The following is a 24468-nucleotide window of genomic DNA, read 5'->3' as shown; positions in this document are numbered from 1 at the left end:
ATGTAAGTATAATTTTTGCTTGCAGTTATAGTATAATGTTATCCCTCTGACATATGTGAATATTCTAATGAAGAAAATCATGCTGGCTGGCCGTTTTGAATCTTGAAAGCTTTACCTGTGGTATTATAATATCAAGTGTGGGACGTACTGTCAGTATACGGGGTATGTTTCTGATTCCAGGTATTCAAGGTGCCTTAAAGCACGATGTGATTGAGGAGGCTAGTAAGATGGACTATGCCTTAGTGGAGGGGGAAGCGGAAAAAGTTGCTCGGGAAGCCGCAGCTGCTTTAAAGAAGTCCCGCCGACATTGTATGAATGCACTCAGTGGAGTTCCTAATTGGACTGGCCAGCAAGGAGGTGGGATGACCAACTCACGGTCAGTACACTTACCTGTTGCTTGATGCTTACATTTGGGTGGTTGTCATATAAATGTTTTGTGTTATATACTTTTATTGTGTAGGTACCATAGTACAGTCCATATTCTTATTTGATAGAATTATTGCAGTGCCCATTGAAAAGAATCATGTCTGTTAAAGACCTTGCTTTACAGTCATAAAACCCTTTGAAATTCGCAAGAAAGCACATATAGCTTTTTGACCCAGCATGTTGAAGGTAATGCCAGTTGAAAAAAATGTTTGTCATTGTCGATTTTGCACACTTAATTTTTCAGTACTCAGCACTGAACTTCCTTTAATCGTGAGTCATGAGCATTATACTTCGCAAGTGTCAAGTAGATGAGGTGGTTGTGGAGAAAGTCACTGGGAGGCTTTATTCATGTACAAGAGTTTCCTTCCCAATGTAGATCAATGTATGTTATCCCAGATTAATATTATATATTCGATATTCATTGATAAAGACATTAGGTTAGAACATTTAGTCAGTTTTCTGTATGTGTATTTACACAATGTTTTCCATGTCCATTGTTTGTGTGTACTTTGGCTGAACAATATCTGTTCTGTTTTGCATGTAGACCAAGATTTGGCCGGAAGAAAAACAGCTTGATTGCTGAGCCTAGCCCAAAACCCTCATCTTCAGAATTTCAGGTAATCATGATGTCAGTTTTATGCTGGTTTCGGTGTGCTTGTAATTGTAAGGTGAATTAACTTTACAGTTTGAATGCAAAACATACGTGTCATCTTCAGTCAATCGGGTACTGATGTGAAAAGCTTAAACCATGTTCATGTAAGTTTACCATGAAACTGATATCAGTCAACTGTTGTGTGACCAGGTTAATATTGAAACTGGTTTAGATATAAGTCATTGTAGAGCAGAGCTGGCCATTGATTGGCTCACAGTGTTTATGGGATGTCCCAGTGGTTTAAAGCCCTTCCCTGAGATGCTCTGTATTAAGCAGTATAATGTTTTTGATCTCATAGGTTGATAAGAAACGCTGTATGACCAGTGCAAGCTAGCCTTAACAAGTATGTATTCAAAGATTCTTGTACTATATGGCAAGCATAATCATGAAAGTGAGTGATTTGACTCAGACTTTATTGTCATGCATATTAACAGTGTGCTCTCTTGTATTAATGCTGATTGTTAACATGTTGACATTTTTTTTTTTTCAGAATGGGCATAAGGACAAGTCAGAAGCTTCCAAGGCCTTTGATGGAACTTTTGCTGGGAATAAGAAGAGCACGGGTTTGTTCAGTTCTTCCAAACAGAATGTGATGTCGTCAGGGGAGCTGCTGTCACGTATGAGGGCGCGGAATGTCAGTAGCTGTCAAGATGATGGGGAGGAGGACAGAACAGCCCCACCCAGTGATGCTGCAGATGATAAACACATGGAACTCATCACAGATATCAGAAACTTTATAGCATTTCAGTGTCACATAGATGGGCAGGCTTCCACTCAGGAACTGCTGGATGAATTCGGTGTGAAACTCCCACCTGGTGATTCAGCCAAGTTCAAGGCCATGCTTAGACAGATCTGTGACTTTGATCGCTCAAGTGATGTTGGAATTTGGCGCCTCAAAGCAGCATATAGATAATACTGTGTAATACAGATTTAGCTTTTGAAGTATCTAGTGAACGTCAAGTAAGTTATTACTGGCGGCTTAGTGTTGCGTTGTGGAGAGTATCAACATGAGTAAGACACTGCGGGTCAGTGTATAATGAGTGGCACCCATCTCATTTTCTGAATATACACAAGCTCTTCAGATTTGTTAGTGAATCTCAGAGTGACTTTGGGGTCAGTGCATACATTCCAGCAATCCAGCTTTCACTGCCAAATCTTAAAGTTCATTGACAGGTATCACAGAGGGTTCATTTGCATGTCTGCAGTATGGCACAACTGATCGAATAAAGAAAATTTTCCAAACAATTTGTATGTCATGTACACTTTTTCTGCCTTAGAAATAGACATGTTAGTACCTGATGAATGGAAAACGTGTCTAAAAAGTTTGTGTGTTATATTGACATAACCCTGTGACAAAGAATTTGACAACCCTTGCACAGTTTGTTTCCCCATGTAAAGAAGCAACCCTTACACAGTTTGATTTGTCGCATCAGATAGGTGTAGATAATGCATTGCAGTGCTCTGCCACTGTCTGACCCTTTACTCCCAATGTCTTGTATTTAAATCTAGCTCTGCTTGAGGTTTGTCAGGTACCAGGCGAAGGCGATGATTTACTTCTCCAAAAGTTTTGTACTGGAAACACAGAACTGAAGTAACAAAACATAATTTAAAATAAATTTTATAGATAATTTTATATCAAAGAGCGTCAAATCCATGACATAGCCATGAAATTGTGGCATAAGGGGTTGTCAGGTTACTCTGGGTTTACAGCATGAAGGTTTGTCAGGTTTCTCTGGGTTTACAGCATGAAGGTTTGTCAGGTTTCTCTTGGTTTACAGCCTGAGGGTTGGTGGGTTTCACTGGGTTTACAGCATGAACGTGGGTAGGTTTCTCTGGGTTACAGCATGAGGGTTGTCAGGTTTCTCTTGGTTTACAGCATGAGGGTTGGTGGGTTTCACTGGGTTTACAGCATGAGGATTGGTGGGTTTCTCTGGGTTACAGCATAGGGTTGTCAGGTTTCTCTGGTTTTACAGCATGAGAGTTGGTGGGTTTCTCTGGGTTTTCAGCATTAGTGTTGGTGGGTTTCTCTTGGTTTACAGCATGAGGGTTGGTGGGTTTCTCTGGGTTTACAGCATGAGTGTTGGTGGGTTTCTCTGGGTTTACAGCATGAGGGGTTGTCAGGTTTCTCTGGGTTTACAGCATGAAGATTTATTAGGTTTTTTCTGGGTTTACAGCATGAGGGTTGTCAGGTTTCTTTGGGTTTACAGCATGAGGATTGGTGGGTTTCTCTGGGTTACAGCATACAGATTTATCAGGTCTCAGGTTTTACAGCATGAGAGTTGGTGGGTTTCTCTTGGTTTACAGCACGAGGGTTGGTTGGTTTCTCTGGGTTTACAGCATGAGTGTTGGTGGGTTTCTCTGGGTTTACAGCATGAGGGGTTGTCAGGTTTCTCTGGGTTTACAGCATGAAGATTTATCAGGCTCTCTGGGTTTAGAGCATGAAGATTTATCAGGTTTTTTCTGGGTTTACAGCATGAGGGTTGTCAGGTTTCTTTGGGTTTACAGCATGAGGGGTTGTCAGATTTCTGTTGGTTTACAGCATACAGATTTATCAGGTTTCTCTGAGGGGTTTAAAGCCGGAGGGTTGGTGGGTTTCTCTTGGTTTACAGCATGAGGGTTGGTGGCTTTCTCTTGGTTTACAGCATGAGAGTTGGTGGGTTTCACTGGGTTTACAGCATGAGGGTTGGTGGGCTTCTCTTTGTTTACAGCTTGAGGGTTGTCAGGTTTCTCTGGGTTTACAGCATGAGGATTGGTAGGTTTCTCTGGGTTTACAGCATGAAGGTTGTTGGGTTTCTCTGGGTTTACAGCATGAGGGTTGGTGGGTTTCTCTGGGCTTACAGCATGAAGATTGGTGGGTTTCTTTGGGTTTACAGCATGAGGGGCTGTCAGGTTTTTCTGGGTTTACAGCAAGGGTGTCGGTGGGTTTCTCTTGGTTTATAGCATGAGGGGTTGTCAGGTTTTTTTGGATTTACAGCATGAAGATTTGTCAGGTTTCTCAGGGTTTACAGCATGAGGGCTGGTGGGTTTCTCTGGGTTTACAGCGTGAGGGGTTGTCAGGTTTCTCTGGGTTTACAGCATGAGTGTTGGTGGGTTTCTCTGGGTTTTCAGCATGAGGGTTGTCAGGTTTCTGTGAGTTTACGGCATGAGCGTTTGTGGGTTTCTCTGGGTTTATTGCATAAGGGATTGTCAGGTTTCTATGGGTTTACAGCATGAATGTGGGTGGGTTTCTCTGGGTTTTCAGCGTGAGGGTTGTCAGGTTTCTGTGAGTTTACGGCATGAGCGTTTGTGGGTTTCTCTGGGTTTATTGCATAAGGGATTGTCAGGTTTCTCTGAGTTCACAGCATGAGTGTTGGTGGGTTTCTCTGGGTTTACAGCATGAAGATTTGTCAGGTTTCTCTTGGTTTACAGCATGAGGGCTGGTTGGTTTCTCTTGGTTTACAGCATGAGGGGCTGTCAGGTTTCTCTGGGTTTACAGCATGAGTGTTGATGGGTTTCTCTGGATTTACAGCATGAAGATTTGTCAGGTTTCTCTGGGTTTACAGCATGAGGGGTGGTGGGTTTCTCTGCGTTTACAGCATGAGCGTTTGTGGGTTTCTCTGGGTTTACAACATGAGGGTTGTTGGGTTTCTCTGGGTTTATTGCATAAGGGATTGTCAGGTTTCTCTGAGTTTACAGCATGAGTGTTGGTGGGTTTCTCTGGGTTTACAGCATGAAGATTGGTGGGTTTCTCTGGGTTTACAGCATAAGGGATTGTCTAGGTTAATAGCATGAGGGTTGTTGGGTTTTTTTAAGTTTACAGCATGAGGGATGTTAGGCTTTCATGAGGATTTTTGGGTTTCTCAGGCTTTGCAGCATGAGGGTTGTTAGATTTTCGTGAGGGTTGTTGGGTTTCTCAAGCTTTGCAGCGTGAGAATTGTTGGGTTTCTCAAGCTTTGCAGCGTGAGGGTTGTTGGGTTTTTATGGTTTATAGCATGTGGGATGTGGGAAGTTTACAGCATAAGGGTTTGTCGGAATTCTGTAAGTTATAGCATGAGGGTTTGGTAGATTTCCGTTGTTGTACAGCATGGAGGTTGTTGATGTTGATGTGAGTGTGGCTTTCGGAGAGTTTACAGTATGGAGGTTGAGTTCTGAGGGTTTACAGCAGAATTTCGGGCTTTCTGGTGATTTGCTGCATGCTGTTTTTGGGGCTTCGGGTATGAAGGTGCGGTGCAGCGTAGTGTTGCGTCTAGCTATGGATTTGATTGGCTGTCAGATAAGAGAAAATCAAAATTCGGTATTTTATCATTGCAAACAACCCTAGCTTTAACTGAGCCTGAGTGACTCACGTGAGTCTAAAGCTGCTGTCCTATTAACTGAACAGAGAAATGTATCACACTATGACAACCCCATTATACCTAGCATGTGATATATCACAAGTCTTTTAATCTGTTAAATGACTTCTGGTGATAGCAATACTGTCCAACTAGAAAAGCCCTTAATAGTGTGAGCTGGAACAAATCCACCATTAACACTGCCTAGACCTAGCCAACCTCTCAGTCCAGAGATGGTCATATATCACCAAATGGTACTCTGATTTGTTTCTGAACTGTTGTAATATGACTTCAATCGCTGTTCATAAATTGTACGAGTTATCTGAAGGCGACTCTGATAGTGTCGATTAGAGCATTATCAATTTGATAAGTCCGTGTACACATATATTGTCAGGACGGTAAGGAGGTCTGTTTCCCCACACACGGCACACTAATCTTGTGTTAGTGTGCCACATCTTTACCGAGGACAATAATCATGAGATAAAATAATAACGGTACTGTTAACTTTGGATAACCGGGAAAACGCTCGACCCATACAAATTATTTTTTTATACTGCTACCTGATTATGGTATTAATATACTACATTGTTAGATTATTCAAATCTTAAGGAATTAAGGAAATAAAAAGTATAACGTACCTAATGCTCTCTTCCTTTAAACCACATTTATTTATTTCATCGGTAAACATGTACCAGTCCTTGATATATTGCATTTTGGTATAACTTAGACTTATATATGGCTCCACATCTGCTAATACTCTGGTGTGTCAGCAGAGGCGGAGCCATGTAGGGCTAATAATTACCAAAGTAGTAGTAATAGGGACGTGTGTTTCGTTGACGAAAGACATTGTTAGCGTAACCCTATATTATGCAATCCTGAGTAAACATATTCGATTATGAGAACATACAGATGTCAAGATATGGTGAGAAGAAAAAAACATTATTGGTTAGGAATTCTTCCACTCACTCATTCCATTTTCACAAACAGTTTCTTAGGGCCATGCTACTACCCTGACCCCTAGTAGAAGCAGCGATTTCCCCTAGTCCTCTAACCATGGTCAATTACTTCACGACTAAAAGTTTATTTTTTAGTATTTAAGTGTTGTTTAACGCCTCTGACTGGATTATTTTCCGTACTGCCCTGGGTACGCCACTGATCTTTGGCCAGTTACTGACGAACATTCCCATATGTGACGTAGATATGAGTACAATATCAGTTGGACTTTAACGAATGATAAACTGTGCTAATATCCAAAGGAGCGTCATTATTGTACTTATTGTATCAAAGGCCACGTGAACAGCGACACCGGTGGAATCTACAAACTCACTGGTTTGAATCTGCCTGTCGTGTGTCCTAAAAGATGAAAAGCAAGCGCTTTAACAACAAGAGACCTTTGACGGCCGTCTCCAAAATCTACCAAGAAAGTGCCTATGAAAGCATCCAGTGTGCATCCCTACAGTAAAAAAGCCAACCCAATCGTGTAATTTAATTAGAAACGTAGATTGAGTAATGGTGTTCATGTCAGCTATTTTTTTTTTAAAATCCCTGTTCAAGTCTTGATCTTGTCCTTTTGATATTTGATAACGTTGACATGTTTAGCTGATTGTTCACTTCGAGCTGATAGGGTTTAGGTAGACTTCCAAGTCAAAACCGATCTTTTTTCGTAATCAATGACCTCGATTACTGTTCAGGGCGTACTTTACGGTTAATTGAAGACTCGGTTATTTGGGGCCAACGTAGGTAGTTGGCCCCAAACTCTCGATCACTTTCATTTTCCAGACGTATTATTGACCTTTTATCAATTAATGATCCCCATATTACCGAGGCGGTGAAAAAATCTGTCCAACTTCGTTGGATTTGAAAGAGACAGTAAGTAGGCCTACATCTTATTTGGGCCTATTTCTGTATAAAGATGAACAGATGTAAACTCTGATTATTTCCGTCTAGGTCACAAGTATTTTGTTTCAAAACCTCGTATGTCAAGGATCTCATCAAAAGCCTTCACCGTAAGTTTATAAAATCTTACAGTCGGTTCAACACTCTTGTTAGCAAATGTAGGCAGAACAATCAGCTTGGTCTGTTTATTATGTCGACATGATGCTTTCATGAAGCAAAGTGCGTCTGTAAAATACATATGTTTGTATTTTGACGTGGAAATTATTCACTTTGCTTTTAAAATTTGACTAAAATATAATGCCTAGAAACTGGACTGTTTTTACTGCATCACTGAACACTGATGACCGCTTTTCTCGTAATTATTACCAGCTTCGCGTACAATTAATATATTTTATTTCTTATATATTCCTTTGGGGACTGGTGTTATTGGTTGTTTTGCTATGCTCGACTTAGAACACCCTTCATGGTTTACTAGTGTCATATGAATGGCTACCATTCGCCATTGTCGGTGATAAAGTCGTGCTTAAAGTAACTTGCACATTAACAAAACTCAAAGATAGCTATTTAGTCGGCTAAAGTGAACACCCAACAGGTAGTAGTGAGAGCCTCGATCACTTACACAACTGCGAATTGCTTCAGTCATCAATACTTGCTCAACTCGTCCAGTGGTTGGAGGGCTTTCCAAAAAGCGACTTTCGTTTCCACATCAGCGTGAGTAATAAGAAAGTTATAGACAAAGTGTACCACGGCAACACACTAGTAACAAGTCAAAGCTTTAGCCATTAGGTGGGGGAAGTCCTAAACTGTATAGTGTAGTATCGAGGCTTCTGGTGAATTGACATTGTTCAGATGATGTGACTGAAATACGGTCATGAGGTATATAACCTCAATATCACTAGTTGTACCTGTGGTACCATTCCTGACGATGGCATTAATAAGATGTCGAAATATTCATACTGAAGTGAAATGTCCTTAAATACGGCGTAAAACACCAATCAAATAAATATATATTTATATTGATCCGAAATATTATTCATTCATAATTTGGAGATAACCTTCCCTTTCTATTATACAAAAATATTTAGTACTTGCTGCTACTTATTTAAGATTGTGGATTATAGAATAAAAATAAGGGTATGGATAAGAGCAAATAGGTATGTTTGACCACATTCAAGGTCTAATGGTGTTTTATTTGTCTCGTTGAAAAAAAAAAATGGGTTCTTGACTAGTACAGTTGCATGTTCAAGAACCGTTCGCAAATACGTATTGCGGGGGTCAAGGTTTACAGGTGGGTAGAATGGCGCTTTGGTTCCTCAGCAGACACAGCGCCATTCCCTCTGGCAGTATACCCTGACCACTGTAGGACGTATTGACGAATGTTTCCTAAGCAAACACAGCGCCATTCCCTCTGGCAGTATACCCTGACCACTGTAGGACGTATTGACGAATGTTTCCTAAGCAAACACAGCGCCATTCCCTCTGGCAGTATACCCTGACCACTGTAGGACGTATTGACGAATGTTTCCTAAGCAAACACAGCGCCATTCCCTCTGGCAGTATACCCTGACCACTGTAGGACGTATTGACGAATGTTTCCTAAGCAAACACAGCGCCATTCCCTCTGACAGTATGCCCTGACCATCGCAATACGTATATTGACGACAGGCTCCTCAGCCCACACAGCGCCATTCCCTCTGGCAGTATACCCCGACCAAAGCAGTACGTATTGACGAAAGGTTCCTCAGCAGACAAAATGGCATTCCCTCTGGCAATATACCCTGATCACAGCAATACGTATTGACAAAAGGTTCCTCAGCAGACACAACGCCATTCCTTCTGTCGCTATACCCTGATCACCGCAGTACGTATATTGACGAAAGGCTCCTGAGTAGACACAGTGACATTCCTTCGAACGGTATATCCTGATGACTGCATTGCGTATGACAAAAGGTTTATAAACACGCGAAGCTCTATTCTACCCACAAGTAAACCTTGACCACGACGGTGCGTATTTACGAAAGGCTCTTGAGCATGCAACTGTATGAAACAAGAGCCTGTTGTTTTCAACGAAACATACAACTTTTTAGACAACACAAAAACCGTTAAAACTTTGTTGTGGTAAAACATCAACATTGACCGTTTTTTAATCAGTAATATGGAATCAGAGGTAGGGCTTTGAACACGCGATATCTGAGCTATAGAACCTCTCAGAAAAGCCTATGATAGGCCATGGACAGAGATCCATACTTGTTCCTGTGAAGAATTAGCTCAATAAATATTACGCATAAATTTGGTTACTCTTTTAACCTTGCACGAGAACGATATTTATGATATTTCATAAATAACTTCTGGCGTGGTCGTTTCTTTATTTTTAGAGACAAATTTATTTCAAAAGAGTTTAGAGATACCTACTGCAATCATCAGGGTTTACTAGTGGAAGGAATGGCGCTGTGTCTGTTGAGTATTATTTAATCAAGTAAACCAACTAAATTCTGCAATATGTAACTTAAATATTTTTTATTCCAAAAAAAAAGGAAAATAAAATATAGCTAGAACGTCTCATTGTATCACAAGTCAGCTTTGGATATCTTCAACATCATTATTTTACTTACAGGTACATAGAAAACTGAAGAAGTAACTAATGCATCACGAAGATAATTTTATATGCAGTACATAGCCAAAGAACATATCAATACTTATTTGCATGTTATATTATTCAAAAGAATTGAAAATAAAAAACTCAAAAGACTTTAAAGCACACAACATATGGCACAGGTGCAGTTAGCCTTTAAAAATGGCATATTTCCGTAGGTTTATTATGACGTAAACACAAGAGTATAGCACACAATCTATCCCATCTCAGCCGTATAGTCAAGATTTACGAAACACTGACTGTACTCATGACTTTTCGATACAACGCTCAGCAATAACAGTAGAGCACAAGAACAAACATAGGTACGTGTTAGTAACTAATCGAATCATTTAACGTTTTCAGAAATATTTTTCGCATGCACTTGTTATGGCAACAGAGGTAATTTATTTCATTAAAAGTTTCAACACAGCACTATACTCAACCTCTTACCTGAATATGACTGACTATTTTTCGAAGCAGCTAGCGTGAAATGTGAAAGAAATAACAATAAAAGCATGCGTGTATAATGTAAACACAAACATTCAAACAAGCAATTGATGATTATCATGTAGGAATCTTGAAGCCAAACTTTGACAGCATTTTCCTGGAGCAGGGAAGAGGTGCGTCAAATTAGAGGCCGTTGTATTGTATGTAGTTGAGCTCTCTCGCCAGCTGACATGTAGCACATGGTCCGCAGCAGCTTTGGGTGACACAGTCGTCACACACAGAGCCCTGTAAATTATTGAAACCCGCAATAAAACAAAACATTTCAACCAATCATACCTCCATTTCTTTATTTCCTCGATTTGTGTTTTACGAGGTATTTTTCGATTACTTATATCCTGCATATGACGAATGGAATATGCAGTTAGTAAGATGATTGTATGAGAAGAGGATAAGAGAAGTGTCACGCCAAATCTCTCTATAGGCATAGGAAGACTTTATGAGAAGTATATATAACTAGCATAACTAAAATGTTACGTCAAATGTATGTATGGTTAATAAGATGTTATTGTGACAAGCAGTTAACAGAAACGTCAAGTCGAGTCACGTCTATTGCTGATACGTATGTATACATGTATATGCACTATACGCAGCATGAAAAGTACATGACAGAAAGACCAGACTGAAAAGGCATGCTGTATGAGAAGTATATAACAGAAATGTCACATCATGTGTCTGTATATATATTTAGACAGTATGAAAAGCATATATAACAAAAACGTCACGTCAGATATTTGTATATACAGTTCAACATTATGAGAAGAATATAAGAGAACCTTCATATCAGATGTTTGTAGTGTTAGCCTTGTGAGTGGCACGAAAAGTAAACAATATGAGTAACTGGTGGGTTAGCACTGGTGTCTTTTTAATTCAAAGCTCACCTGTATGCCTTGTTCTCCTCTGAGTTTGGCCCTCAGTGCAATCATAGCGCCGGGGACACAGATTGGGACACAGCAGGACTCACCCATCCTCATTGACAAATGACACTCGTAACATGGCAGGCAACACCAACCAAGCAGGCCTGCAGCAAGCCCAAGGAAGAAACCCTTCATCTACACCCACATGTTTATTTTCTTTGTTTGTTATCTAAGGTCATACTGAAGAATTTTTTTCCATTTTATAACGGTAGTGTGTTTCAAGGTTGAAAGAAATCACAATGCCCGGGGTAAGCCAGTGGACACTCATACTATGATACAAGTGGCCTTCAATAGACTGCGCAGAGGACTGCGCAAACAGTCACATGAGCTTCGTCGGCCGCTTACAGTCACCAAGGCCCCACGAACACTGTCAAGAATGGGTTTCAATCCTCATTTAGTGTCTTATTGCGAATGAAAACAATAATTTTAACCATTGAGCCACGACCGGTTACCGAACACCTATTAACGGCACCGGAGTTACTGGTACAGTTGCTACATCTATAGCCTGTTCTTGTGGCATGATCCTACAGTGTACTTTACGTTCCTGACAAAATATCAAAATATTCCAATTTCAGTGGTGAATAGATCACAACCATTCATAACCGTCCTATCAGAACAAGGGAACTTATTCCCGACAGTAGAAAAATTTTACGCTGTAACACAAAAACGATTTCAGTTAGCTGAAATCGCTGATTTACGCTCCTGACAGGAAATATTTCCATGAAACTGATCGATTGTTTAACTTATTCATACTCAAAATTTTGTCCACTTACCCTTAACCCAGATAAAGCGTTACAAAACAGTTATATGTACATAGCAGACGTGTATGGCACAGAGTAATACATACAGCTTGTGATGTCCTCAAAACATCCACACAGAGGGGAACTCCAAGTTCGCACATTCTTAAAACGCGGACCAGTGCTCTGGGGCTGTTGGACTATCACCGTCGTCTGACTCTACAGAAATTTAACAGTAGGTAGAGAAGAAACTTAGCAGAAGCGTAAGCAAGTTACCGGATGTTTCTTTTATGTTTTGTGTTTCAAAACAGCATCCAAATTTATGGAAGTCCCAAATAGTTTTGACTTATTTATTTACTTGAATTTCTTATTTTCTCAAGAATTTTTCACTTATACAGCGGCGGCTAGCTTTATGGTGGGAGGAAATCGGACAGACCCCGGAGGAAACCAACGACCATCCGTAGGTGTCTGTCAGATCTTCATACGAGACGAAACCAGCATGAGCTGGACTCGAACTCACAGAGAAATAATTTTGAAGATTTACTCTTACATAGAATAATATAGATCTTATATAAATGCAGTCAATAACTGAGAGAAGAAAACCTATCAATATAATTAATGACGTACAGAGTAAAGGGTAAATACAGAGCAGCGATGACAGTGATTGCTGGCAAATGGTCACACGTAACTGGTGAAATACGGCCTCTCGTCAGTTTACAGATTTTTTCATAATTTTACTCTAACTATTTATGTAAATGCATAAACAGTAGCAATTTACACGCACCATAACTCCATAGCTTTAGTAGAATTATACGTAAAAGAAAACATGCAGTGATCTTAATTGCAATTTATTAGACGTCACTGGTCAAGAATTACTCTATAAAATTAGAACGCCCGCCTCGAAGTCGGGAGGGATCAAACCCGGGTCGGGTGATACCAAAGACTAAAAATGTTACTTGTTGCTGCCTCGCTTGCATGACGCTCAGCACTGAGAGGTTAGAGCAAGGAAACAGGTCTGGTTATCCCAGTGTCATTATAATGTGACTGGGTGGGGTGTCATGTATGTTGCCTTCAGCATGATACTTCAGTGGCGGCAGTACTTTGGCGACATGAACTCGCCCTACCACAAGACGACAAAGTATGTCTACACACACCGTGTGACGCCTCGACTTCATATGACTGAAAAATTGTTAACTACGACGTTAAATCCCAAACATTCATTCATTCGTTTTAACTGCTGGCTTTGCATCGCATTTAACATACACGACAGACGATCTCAATCTCAGTCGGCACTGGACAAAAATCTGTGTTAACTGAACATAGTTTACACATGCAGTCACTATTGGAAATTAAAAGCCTACGGAGAAGATAGAGATCCCAAGAAAATCGGACGTGTAAACAACGAAAATATAAATCTATATAGATCTTAAAGTTGAAAAACTGTCCAGAGACACGAAAGTATATCCAGTCAGTCTTGGTATACAGGCCCACTTATTTTTTAAGTAAGATCCATAGTGTAGTGAGTAGAGGACGTAATTCTGTATAAAAAGTAACAGAACAAAATAAATTTACAGAGAGTAATGCTGAAAGAATAAGTACAGCAAGTCAGCATATTATGGATGTTAGAGAGAGAGAGAGAGGGGGGGGGGGGGAGAAAATAGAAAGGGCCCTTCCCCAGTGGACTTTCGACGTAAGTTACAACTTCCTCTTTTAATATCTTGGGTGTGAGATCCGACCCAGGACTGACCCTAGATCTACCGGTCCTGAAGAGGACGCTCTTCCAACTGAACTATCGGGGCTGGTCAAACTCTCCGAATGTCAATAAGCTATTGACACAGACGACTTTCCGTCTGCTTGCAGGTTAATTTTATGAAAGAAAAATGTCACTCATTTTCTTGACACACAGCTGTCCTCGTTATCATGAAGACCATTGGTTTTATTCTGTTAACACCTGATGATTTGATAAAGTTTCTTTATAGTCGATGTGCTGTTTCTGTATTCGAGGAAATATATGAATTGCACACTATCCACCTTAGTTCATATAAACTAAAAAAAAGTATGTCATTCATATATTTCTGCGTTATCCGGCTTGATCCAAATGCCACTGAAAAAAGTTAATACGCTATTTGCTTATTGAGATTAAATAACACACTGACACACAATCTTCTAACATGAACTGGAGTAGTAGAGTAGCGGAAACTTACGGTATGTTGTACTGGCTGGAACTGTGGTTGCATAGGCTGGTCGTAGCCCTGTTGAATGGGGTGTGGCTGTTGATTGTATTGCGGTGGCTGCTCTTTTAGGTCCATTACTGGTGCGACACTAGACGGACATGAATATAAATTTAACAGTCAAAATGCATTACACTGGTTCTTACGAGAAATTTTCGTTTTGCAGCAATTGTTTTCGATTTATTTATCAATAATAATTATTTATTTATTCGCTTGGTGTACCATGTATTCAAGAAAATATTTCATCTACAGGTATACTACGGCAGCCAATATGGTAGGAAAGATTATGCTCCACCATGGATGTATCACGTACAATCTAGGTGTAAGACGTCCATGTTTAAAATACATATTTCGCTTCCCAAGTCAATCCGTGGCGACACAGTTACCTCTGTGTTTTCATATATGACTTTCTACACAGGTTACTCTTTCCACGACAGACAATACAAGACCTATAGTCATGGACTTCTGAATAATGAGAATATACGCCTGTAAGTATCAGATATTTCTAATTCCATAACAAACCCCAAAACAAAGCTCCAACACTAATGGTTTACTTTTATCATAGTGCTGCTTAACATTGACGCATCTGTAACACGTCCGAAATGTTGACGACAGGGGTGTTTTTATTTCCTTACTCGCTTTTTTATATAATTGTAGTTTGAATATGAAATTTCACTCCGAGGACATTGCGATTTGGTCAATTTCTATATAACTTCCCACTCGACAAAACACGGCTATGGATGATATTAGTGTAAGAAAGTAAGCGTTTTGGGACAATCTCCATATTATGATGTTATCTGTGTTACGATGCCAAAGAACTGGCACAGCATCCGTCTTGGGTTATTACCCATGTTGGAATAGCCTTCATGTTGGGATAGTCTGTGCATTGTTGGCTAAGAGGTAACCATGCCTTTCTAAATGTTTATTAATCAAAGAAGTCACGTGTAACATATCCATGACAGCCTCGAATTAATCATCCTTAAATGAAATATATAAGGTATTCAAAAGATTGCCGATAATTTCACAATGAAGAAATGACACCATGTTTTCCTCTGGTGTCTTACTGGCTGTATCTAAAATTATGCATGCAGCGCTTTACGTGTTTATGATTTAATTTTTTCGAAAGCATATAACATCTACTTACTTTCTGACAAGGACCGTCTTCGCAAAGTCAGAAACCATTTCGTAATGCTGTATCCTCTCAGCCTACAGATGTGATTGTGTTTGATACTGGCTTCTTTTCCTAAACTCATAGGAGGCAGAGGTTTATACAACTCAAGTCAACCGTGACCCTATTCGTTAGTTTCCTAATTATTTGTTTGATTGTTTTTTAATGATATATTCAAGAAGTATTCACTTATATACACGATGGGCCAGTTTTATAACACGCTTCATTCTATATCGTCCTCTATATAAAGGTAATTTTACATATGTCGCCGTTGTTCTGTCTCCATTGTCATCATTCATTTTACGTATTCTGTCACGTAACCAGAATAATGCGCAGAAAGTACTGAATTACAAAAATGTTGTTCTCGTGACGATTGAAAAGGATAAACCATTCCACGCTGCTCTCCTCGAGGGTTATCCTTCATCTCTCACTCCAGTAGTGTTTTATGAGGGTCTCCGTGGCCTAGTCGTTAGAGTGCTAACGCAGCGCAATTACAGAAGCCTCTGACCAATGCGATCGTTGTGAGTTCGTCTAGCTCATGGTGGCTTTCTCTTCGGTCGTTCGTGAGAAGATCAGCTAACAACCTGTCGTGGGTTTCCCCCGGGGTCTGCTCGGTTTCCTCCCCTCATAAAGCAGACCGCCGCCGTATATATGTGAAATATTCTACGGTGTGAATGACCAATCCAATAAATGAATAATATTTTATTAGTAACTAAACTTCATTTTGTTATTACCTCACTGAGTAAGACATGAATAAAAGTAAGACATGAATAAAAGTAAGACGTGAATAAAAGTAAGACATGAATAAAAGTAAGACATGAATAAAAGTCAATCGCTATTGGGTTGTTTTGTCAAAGTCGAGTAAAGCTAGATCCAAGCAAGGTTTGGGAAAAAAATACACCCAAACCATGATTTTCTGTCTCACCTTCTGTATGCATGAACAGAAACGTAATGTAATTTTATACACTTCAGCAGAGAGTCTAGCGCACCATCATTACGGCCGATTGAACTATTTAAGAAATTTATTTACTTTATTTAGGAAAATATGTTGTAGGTGGTAGAGTTGTGAAGAAAAAAGTAGTCATAAAAATATCGCTTGAATATTTGTCAAACTATTTTGGGTTTCGCTGAAAATATGTGTCTTCATGGAACTACCACATTAACAATGAAATATGGGTTATGTCGGTCATGAGTAAAAAATGATACTGTCAGTAGGCCTATAATAATTTATGGACGTATTCGTTCACAAGATATTCTATTGTAAACTCCTGTTTATTATGACGACAGTTGCCATGCAATGCGGATACTTAGCTCTATCAGCATCGATAAAATTAACATTCGCAGGACATTGTATAACTTAACTGAGCTGCATTGAGTTTGACGGCATGTTTTTACCAGGTGCGTATGAAGTGGAGAGGGGGGGGGGCTAATCTACAAATCGAACTTCGTCCCCTAGCAATACAAGCCCCTCCACAGGCGAACAAAGTCAGGCACCAATACCATGTGGCAGTGAACTGATAATGTGCCAAAATTACATAGGTTTTTGTAGGTTTGCTTGTTTTTTTAAGGGCAAATCATCTAAAGTGTAATTTGAGACTCATTTATCTCCAAACACAATCTTTTTTCTAATTTAGTGACTGTGTTTCAATGCGATGACGTTGCAGTTCTATTCAGCCCAAAAAGCAGAATAATTAATATATCTGTACAGTATATGCACTGTTATGTGCACGACTGCCGTCGGTTTCTAAATATAGCTTGCCACTGTTTACACATGCTAAGTTCAGGGAGTGATGTCTGCCTCTACCTTAGAATGTTCCAGAATACGCTCAGTTCGGTGCCTGTTTGTTTACATCAAGTGCTCAGGAATTTTCTTATTCTGGACAATTCCACCAGGCTATATAAGACGGGAGAGAACATAGAACGGAGAGAACGTAGAATTATTGAGAGTTTTGGGTGCTTTCGCTGTGTATTACTTTAGTAGGCCTTTTGTGCTGAAGTTTGGTGTCTCTATTGCCTCTGGCTTTGTTATATCCTATCTCCACCGAGCACTTGTTCAGTCTGAACTTGTATGTTTAATTTGTGCTCCTGTATACACAGTGCCTATTAGTACACGGACCCTGTCTGTGGAATTTTGTATATTTCGTCATACACTCAGTTATACTGTGGATTTTCCCTCTTGTGAATTTGCCTCTGAGCATTTATGCCTGTGTGGTATATATTGTGGAATATATGCGTCCGTTTGGACTTGACACCGTAAGTACTTTAGTATTTGTATAGATACTGCTATCCCTTCTTGTTAAACTTAAGTACTTTAGTATTTGTTTAAGTCTTATTATCTGTTCTTGTTAAGCTAATAAATTGTTGTAAAATAAAATCTGCTGGTTTTGGTTACTTTTTTGTGCGGCTAAACTGTCGTGTATTTCGAACAAGCCATCTCTTTATAATACAGACAGTTTGGGTCGTAACAGCACTCATCGGTGTTGAGTTTTATTTCATTATGGTTTATCGTTCGTTTCCAAGATCATTTCACTTAGGACGGGTTGCAAGATTCATCAGTGAAGGAAAGATAAGTAACCGTTGTAACCACCGACTTTGGCGCGTTACTGACGATTCCCCTAAATCAGACCCACGCTTTTTTTCTGAGCCAAAGACCTTATCAAAAAGTGTATGTATGCATGTGAATGACATTGATTTCAATCGAAAGCAAGCCAGCGCGAATAGGCCGGCAAGTTTACCACCATGGTCCAGTAAAAACATGGATGTTTCTTTCCACCGATTCTCCCCCATACAAGTTAAATGCTTGCATTAGTCAATCTACACCAACCTTTCTCCGACATGCATGAATTTAATGTTGAATTCTAGATAAATTGTTACAATGTTCTTTGTTGACCCGTGGTTCTCCAGGCAAAAGCGTCAACAATTTGAGTTCAGCTTGAACTCAATCGGAGATTGAGTGATAAAAATCTAAAAGGATAGAAACAACCTTACCTCATATTTATCGTTTGAAATCCTCGCGCAATACAAGAAGATTTTCGGCTGAGTGGCTGGGTAATGGTTGTGTCTCCCGCACCTACAATATTAAACGGTGGGTGTATCCGCAAAAATTCGCTATGTTAACGTATGCTGTTACATACGATGTTAGACATGTATGCACACCTCACAACTCTTTTGCCAGAGCTCTTCGATTGGTGGTCACGTGACGGATGTTTAAACAGGTCATATATACATAATACATATACAGGCTACTCTACACTGTGACGCTGTTTTGTTAAAACCGCGCCCTGCGTGGGGACGCAAAGATCAATATAAAAATGGACGCTATCAGCCTCCAAAGTTTGCGAAGTCTATCGTCCGTTTAAACCGTGCTTGGTTTCGATATTTGAGCCACCAATCGCACTGTCGAGTTCTTCTCATCAGTCAACGTTTAGCCGTATGGATTATCTGCTACATAGTATGTTACCTATAGCGACGGCAGTGTTTACGAACCACAATAGCTAATGTTAAAGGGGTGGGCCTATAACTAAGGTCAATACAAAGATTTTAGTGCTGCGAACGCAGTTTTCCCTTCGTAGGTCAGAGCCATATGGTGCTGAAAAGTAGGGTACTCAGTGCCTCGAAAAGGTAACTTACGGGAAATGTAGCTCTGCATTCTACACGCAGATGTATGTATACAATGTGGTCGATCGTCAGCCATGAAAATATTATTGATTTTTTATGCATAGAGGCAATTGAACTGATATTCCCTGGGATGTCTTTCTATTAACTACATATGTTCGCGTAACACATGCAGAAACTCCAGGCTTGACTCAGTTAAATTCGTCATCATTCGTCAAATCTGTCATCAGAACTGAAGTCCAGAGTTTAATCTACATGAACCATTTTCCCAATCCTTTGTATATCCATCTTTCCGTTACTTTTGACTGACCATGTAACAATGCCCAAAGGTGGATAGCACAATTCTAGCTCCAGCTACACTGTTAAGGTTAGCTCTAGAATTCTGCTAGAAGGCGGCATGATCTACAACAAAGTTAAGAATCAAAAATTATATAAGAACATGGACGACAAGACGAAACAAGTACTTAATTAATTTATTTCCATTCTTCTTTATGTTGCGGGACTATTTCATTTATATAGCATGTAATAAAAGTGCTGTAAACTGAAAAAGATAAACACATGAGCTATAAGAAGACACCTTCGTTGTGTACTAGTATAACGTATAACGATGGACAAAACCAAGAAGGCCATAAAACAAAAACGAATATAAAACGTTCCACAAACTCAGAAAAGAATCTGAATGTGATAGAACTTTGGATGAATTGCTATATTTGCTACATACCAATTTACTATATACCAATACCAACATATACTAATCCGCACAGGCGAGTAATTCACGTATCGCCTTTGCCTTGATGAACTTCGCGTTTACATGCTGAAACTGAAACTATCAAATTAGGCCAATATCGCAGGCCCAAGATCCATGAAATTTGTGAAATATCACGAGGCATTCTAAACCAGACATGTTCAGGGCACACAATGACAGGCGTGCTGTATCCGCGGTTACATAATAAACCGGTATCGTGATTCACACGACGACAACCCTTCATCGATAGCCTTCAAGGGGAATGTTGAAGGTCTGTAGTCTAGCGAATTCGCAACGAAACAAAACACATTCGATCCCAGCTTATTAGAGCATTCCTTGATTAGTATTACGGGTCACTACGCTGCGCTAGCGCGCTAACCAACTGAGCCGCGGAGGCCCCAGATGATTATTTATAAACGAAAAACTATAACCACGTCTGTAAAAGTGTAGACTGGTCCGCCTTTTCATTTCTCCAACAAAACACAGGACAGCCACAATCTGAATTTTATTGCAATGATTTTTTGTTCTGTTGTTGACGTGTTTTTTTTTTTTGTTTTTTTTTTGCTTTTTTTAAGACCCCTTATAATGCCACTTGGAAATGGCCAATGGAGAGGCTGTCATATATGTATCATCTGCTGAGAAAACAATTCCCTTCAAATCAGCTTGACGTAATAATGTATCGGTAATGTTAACTCCAGGGCAAAATTTAGAATCGTAAATTTACAAATAACTCGTGCACCAAATTGCACTTCTACACACATACAGAAGAATATATCTCTAAATGTTGAGTGTTATACATTTCTGCTTTGTGAATTAAGAATGACTTAGTAATGAAGTGCCAAGTGATGGAACACAAAACAATATACATAGCTACAGGGTTTTAGGAGCAATATACATATAGCCATTAAGTCCTCATTATGATCCAAAGTACAAAAGCGGTTACAACATGAAGTCCAGGCGATATAATTTGTGGCCCATGAGAATATTTTATACTTGAATTTGTGGACAGAAATTCCACACACGAAAATTTCTGAATGCTATATTGAAAAGCCCATTTATCAGAGGAGGCAACAGCATGTATCCAACATTTATCAGAGGAGGCAACAGCATGTATCCGACATTTATCAGAGGAGGCAACAGCATGTATCCGACATTTATCAGAGGAGGCAACAGCATGTATCCGACATTTATCAGAGGAGGCAACAGCATGTATCCGACATTTATCAGAGAAGGAAACAGCATGTATCCGGCATTTACCAGAGGAGGAAACAGCATGTATCCGACTTTTACCAGAGGAGGCAACAGCATGTATCCGGCATTTACCAGAGGAGACAACAGCATGTATCCGGCATTTACCAGAGAAGGAAACAGCATGTATCCGGCATTTACCAGAGGAGGAAACAGCATGTATCCGACTTTTACCAGAGGAGGCAACAGCATGTATCCGGCATTTACCAGAGGAGACAACAGCATGTATCCGGCATTAACCAGAGGAGGCAACAGCATGTATCCGGCATTAACCAGAGGAGGCAACAACATGTATCCGACAAAGAATATATCATAGCTTATTAGTCACAAATCCAAATTCAAACTTTTTTCGGCTGTGTTGTTACATTGTGGCAACATTTTGGAAATAGGATCTGAAATTGACAAAGTGAACTGGAGTATAAATTAAATGGGTAGTGTTTAGATCCACAACGATGTGATGTTTTGTTTGTTAGATTGATGTCGGGTGTTTTACCGTTAGACTGCCACCTTTGCAGAATCAATAAATATCCTACTAAAAGATGTGATGTCAGTGATGTGGATTAAACTGAACAGTGTTTTGTTTTAAGATGCGCACGGTATCACGTTGCTAGGACTCAAATGTATGTAAAACTTAGTCTTTTCGGCATTTTCAGTACACTTTAAAAACTATATTTTGTCCCCGACAGAAGTTTCTGCAAAGTTCTTAGTGATCTGGAGAAGATTTTGATTTTATTTGTTATAGCTATATAAAGTAGTTTCTTTTGTCATTTTACAGTGTGGCGTGCATCATCCGTGTTTTGGCTTGGAAAACGACAAATATTCAAATTCACTGACTTACTCACTCGTCGAGTTATGTTTTTACAATCACCAAAATATGCATATATTATATGAAAATTATTTAAATTCACATCTCCCAACTCATTTACTGAAAAGAATCTGATTTGCCTGGGCATTCACAGATATTGTGACATATAGTATCTATTGCATCATATAGATTATACACTGGATTGTCCAGTACTCTAATTTGGCATAAGTACTTATTACATGGCAATATCGAATGCACTATTCTAAACTGTAAAAATATCAATTTATTATCGCTTTCAAAAAATATGGTACATCCAAACGTGCTTGGCAGTTCTAGAAGTTAAGGATTCTAGGTGATTATTAATGGCAGGTTCAATGGCATTTTTTTAATAAAGGTATTATAAAATATTGAATCTAGGGGCTGGATATTGATACTCCTTGAACCTCTGGGAGATCTTATGTGTGTGTTGTACGTGCAGTTGTCGTTGTTCCCAAGTTAGTGGAAGTTTTGAGTGTCTTTGATCTCAACAAAGCCGTTTTCAATACTTTTCATATATATAGGTATATAGTTGTCATCGTCAAGTGGAACGCCAAACTTGTAACAAACAGAATTCAACTCCATAATAATATTGTTAACGTCAATTATATCTTTAACAAATAGCATTCCAGTGCGATGCCAGTATGGGAAATGTGTTGATTTGTCTGTAGAAAAAATAAAGCCATTATTCCAAATTATTTGTTGCGAAAAGCTTGCTCTTTCTTCGAAGATTTCTTTCCAGTACTTTAGTATATCTTTGTAACAATCTGGTATACGTATTCTCAGTTTTTACAGAGCAAAGTATAATTTATTACAAATGTAGGTAGGGATAAATATCAAAAAACTACTTTTCTTGAAATGTCTCTTTGTAACCATTTAAGTTTCAAAGATTTGTAAAAAAAAGGAAAAATCTGCAGACTTAAGTCATTTTCATTCTCTACACTATTTATTAAAAACTTCGTTACAATATGTCCAAATAAATTTGTAACATCGCTTCTGCTGTATCAGCTAAAACCTGATTTGCTTACACACTTACTTCATTTCTTAAGAAGAAATGTCCACTTCCGTTTTCGAGGATGTCACTTTTGGTTTTGCAAAAACTGCATATTCGCAAAAAATCTGCATCCGATGGACTTTTTACCACTGTAAGATTTTAAACAGTGTAGAAATTACTGGCAAGAAACAAGTTTTTCATTTTGGTCACATGACACCTTTACCCAATGGCGATTTTTGACAATTCTCAACCGAGGGAGTCCTCATGAACAAATCGAACATGGTTAGGCTTTGTGCAACTGCTGTTTCAATGTCAACTCAATAGTATCAGCCTTTTTGGAGAACAAGATTTTTTCCGTTTTGCATAAATTCTAACAGGGCCGCCAAGTCCCGAGATCAGACGTTTCCAAAAGTACCATATAATGTGTGCTGTTTTCCCGTAAAAAGTATTTGGCATGAATCAAGTAAAACTTTCCATTCTGAAAACAGCAATTTACTTTCGACAAAGTCACGTGAGACTGAAAGCCCGTTGAAGATGCCATACAGACGGAGCCGACCGCTGATATACGTGTGATCGCCAGGATACCTCTATAATGAATAACGTCGCTTCTTAGCCTACACCAGCTACGGCTAGGTAGTGAAAGAAAACGCTCCTCAAATGATTAACGATGAATGTGTGTCATAAGGGAGTCAAACTCAAAAGCGTTCGGTGCTGATAAATTTTAGATTTTTGAGCGATGGACACTTTGTCTGATGTTTAACTTCCATTTTCTTCTCATTGTAAGTTAATTTTTCACAAGGTTTGAACGATTGCTTCCGGTTCAAAATGTAAAGTTTCTGTAAATCATTTATTTAAATGTGTGTTTTGAAATTACTGTTAGTGCCGGGGAGAGAGCTTTACTGTAACTGTATGTCAATATTGTCCGACAGAAAACACTTAAGGGCGTTGCTAGTGCAGTATATGAACACTTAATGGAGTTAACCTCTATGAACCATGACCATGAAATAGAAACTGGTAAATTAGGTTTTTCAAGATCACGTTTATCCAGAACATCAATATTTGTGAAAGCTGAAGCGGTTGTAGAAAGTATTTAAATACCTGGTCATAGAGGATGAGTGAATAAGGAAATCTTTCTGTCTCAGGGAAAAGAAGAAAGAAAAAAAACCCCTGAATTCACTACTCTGTTACATTTCGCTGAAAGTGGATGTCGATTTGCTCTCAGGTTCCTCATTTATGGAATGCAGAAGCAGCAAGGACTGGCTGACAGTGGATATAGGATATTCTGACGTATATGTATGTGTGTATGCTTGCGGCTTTAAGTCGTACATAACAATTTTTAATCACATGACGACGAGGAGTCATTAAATGTGTGTAGATATACAAAGTGCTGTCGACACTGAAGTATCATACTGAAGACACCAGACGTGACACCCCACCAAGTAACATTAGAGCGTATACTGACACCCGGCCAACCAGTCCCTAGCCCCGAAAGGCTCCAACTCGTTTTACTATATTGGCCTAGCGTCGTTGGAGTCTCGACGCTAACAGTGTT

At 39.3% G+C, this 24468-nt stretch overlaps 2 protein-coding genes across 3 annotated transcripts in view; one reads left to right on the top strand and one right to left on the bottom strand.

Annotated features, from left to right (window-relative positions):
- The window catches only part of LOC135472141 (DNA excision repair protein ERCC-6-like), a 42650-nt gene extending 40041 nt beyond the window's left edge, over positions 1-2609 (top strand). For both annotated transcript variants that reach the window (XM_064751506.1, XM_064751513.1), the window contains exons 19-21: positions 181-376; positions 971-1043; positions 1569-2609. In XM_064751506.1, the coding sequence (XP_064607576.1) occupies positions 181-376; positions 971-1043; positions 1569-1991 (692 nt within the window). In that variant the 3' untranslated portion in view covers positions 1992-2609. The remainder of the gene's footprint in view (positions 1-180; positions 377-970; positions 1044-1568) is intronic.
- Positions 2610-9784: 7175 nt separating this feature from the next.
- Positions 9785-18914, bottom strand: LOC135482097 (cornifelin homolog). Its single transcript, XM_064761936.1, has 5 exons — positions 18462-18914; positions 14279-14396; positions 12185-12293; positions 11302-11441; positions 9785-10648 (listed from the first exon to the last, which is right to left on the bottom strand). Exons 1-5 carry the CDS (start codon positions 18464-18466, stop codon positions 10547-10549), a joined length of 474 nt encoding a protein of 157 aa, XP_064618006.1. The 5' UTR covers positions 18467-18914; the 3' UTR covers positions 9785-10546.
- Positions 18915-24468: the final 5554 nt, after the last annotated feature.

The sequence above is a fragment of the Liolophura sinensis genome, chromosome 1, assembly GCF_032854445.1.
Source record: "Liolophura sinensis isolate JHLJ2023 chromosome 1, CUHK_Ljap_v2, whole genome shotgun sequence".
In the NCBI taxonomy this organism is placed as follows: domain Eukaryota; kingdom Metazoa; phylum Mollusca; class Polyplacophora; order Chitonida; family Chitonidae; genus Liolophura; species Liolophura sinensis.
The sequence above is the reverse complement of the archived record's forward strand: the minus strand, read 5'-3'. Positions and strand labels throughout refer to the sequence as shown.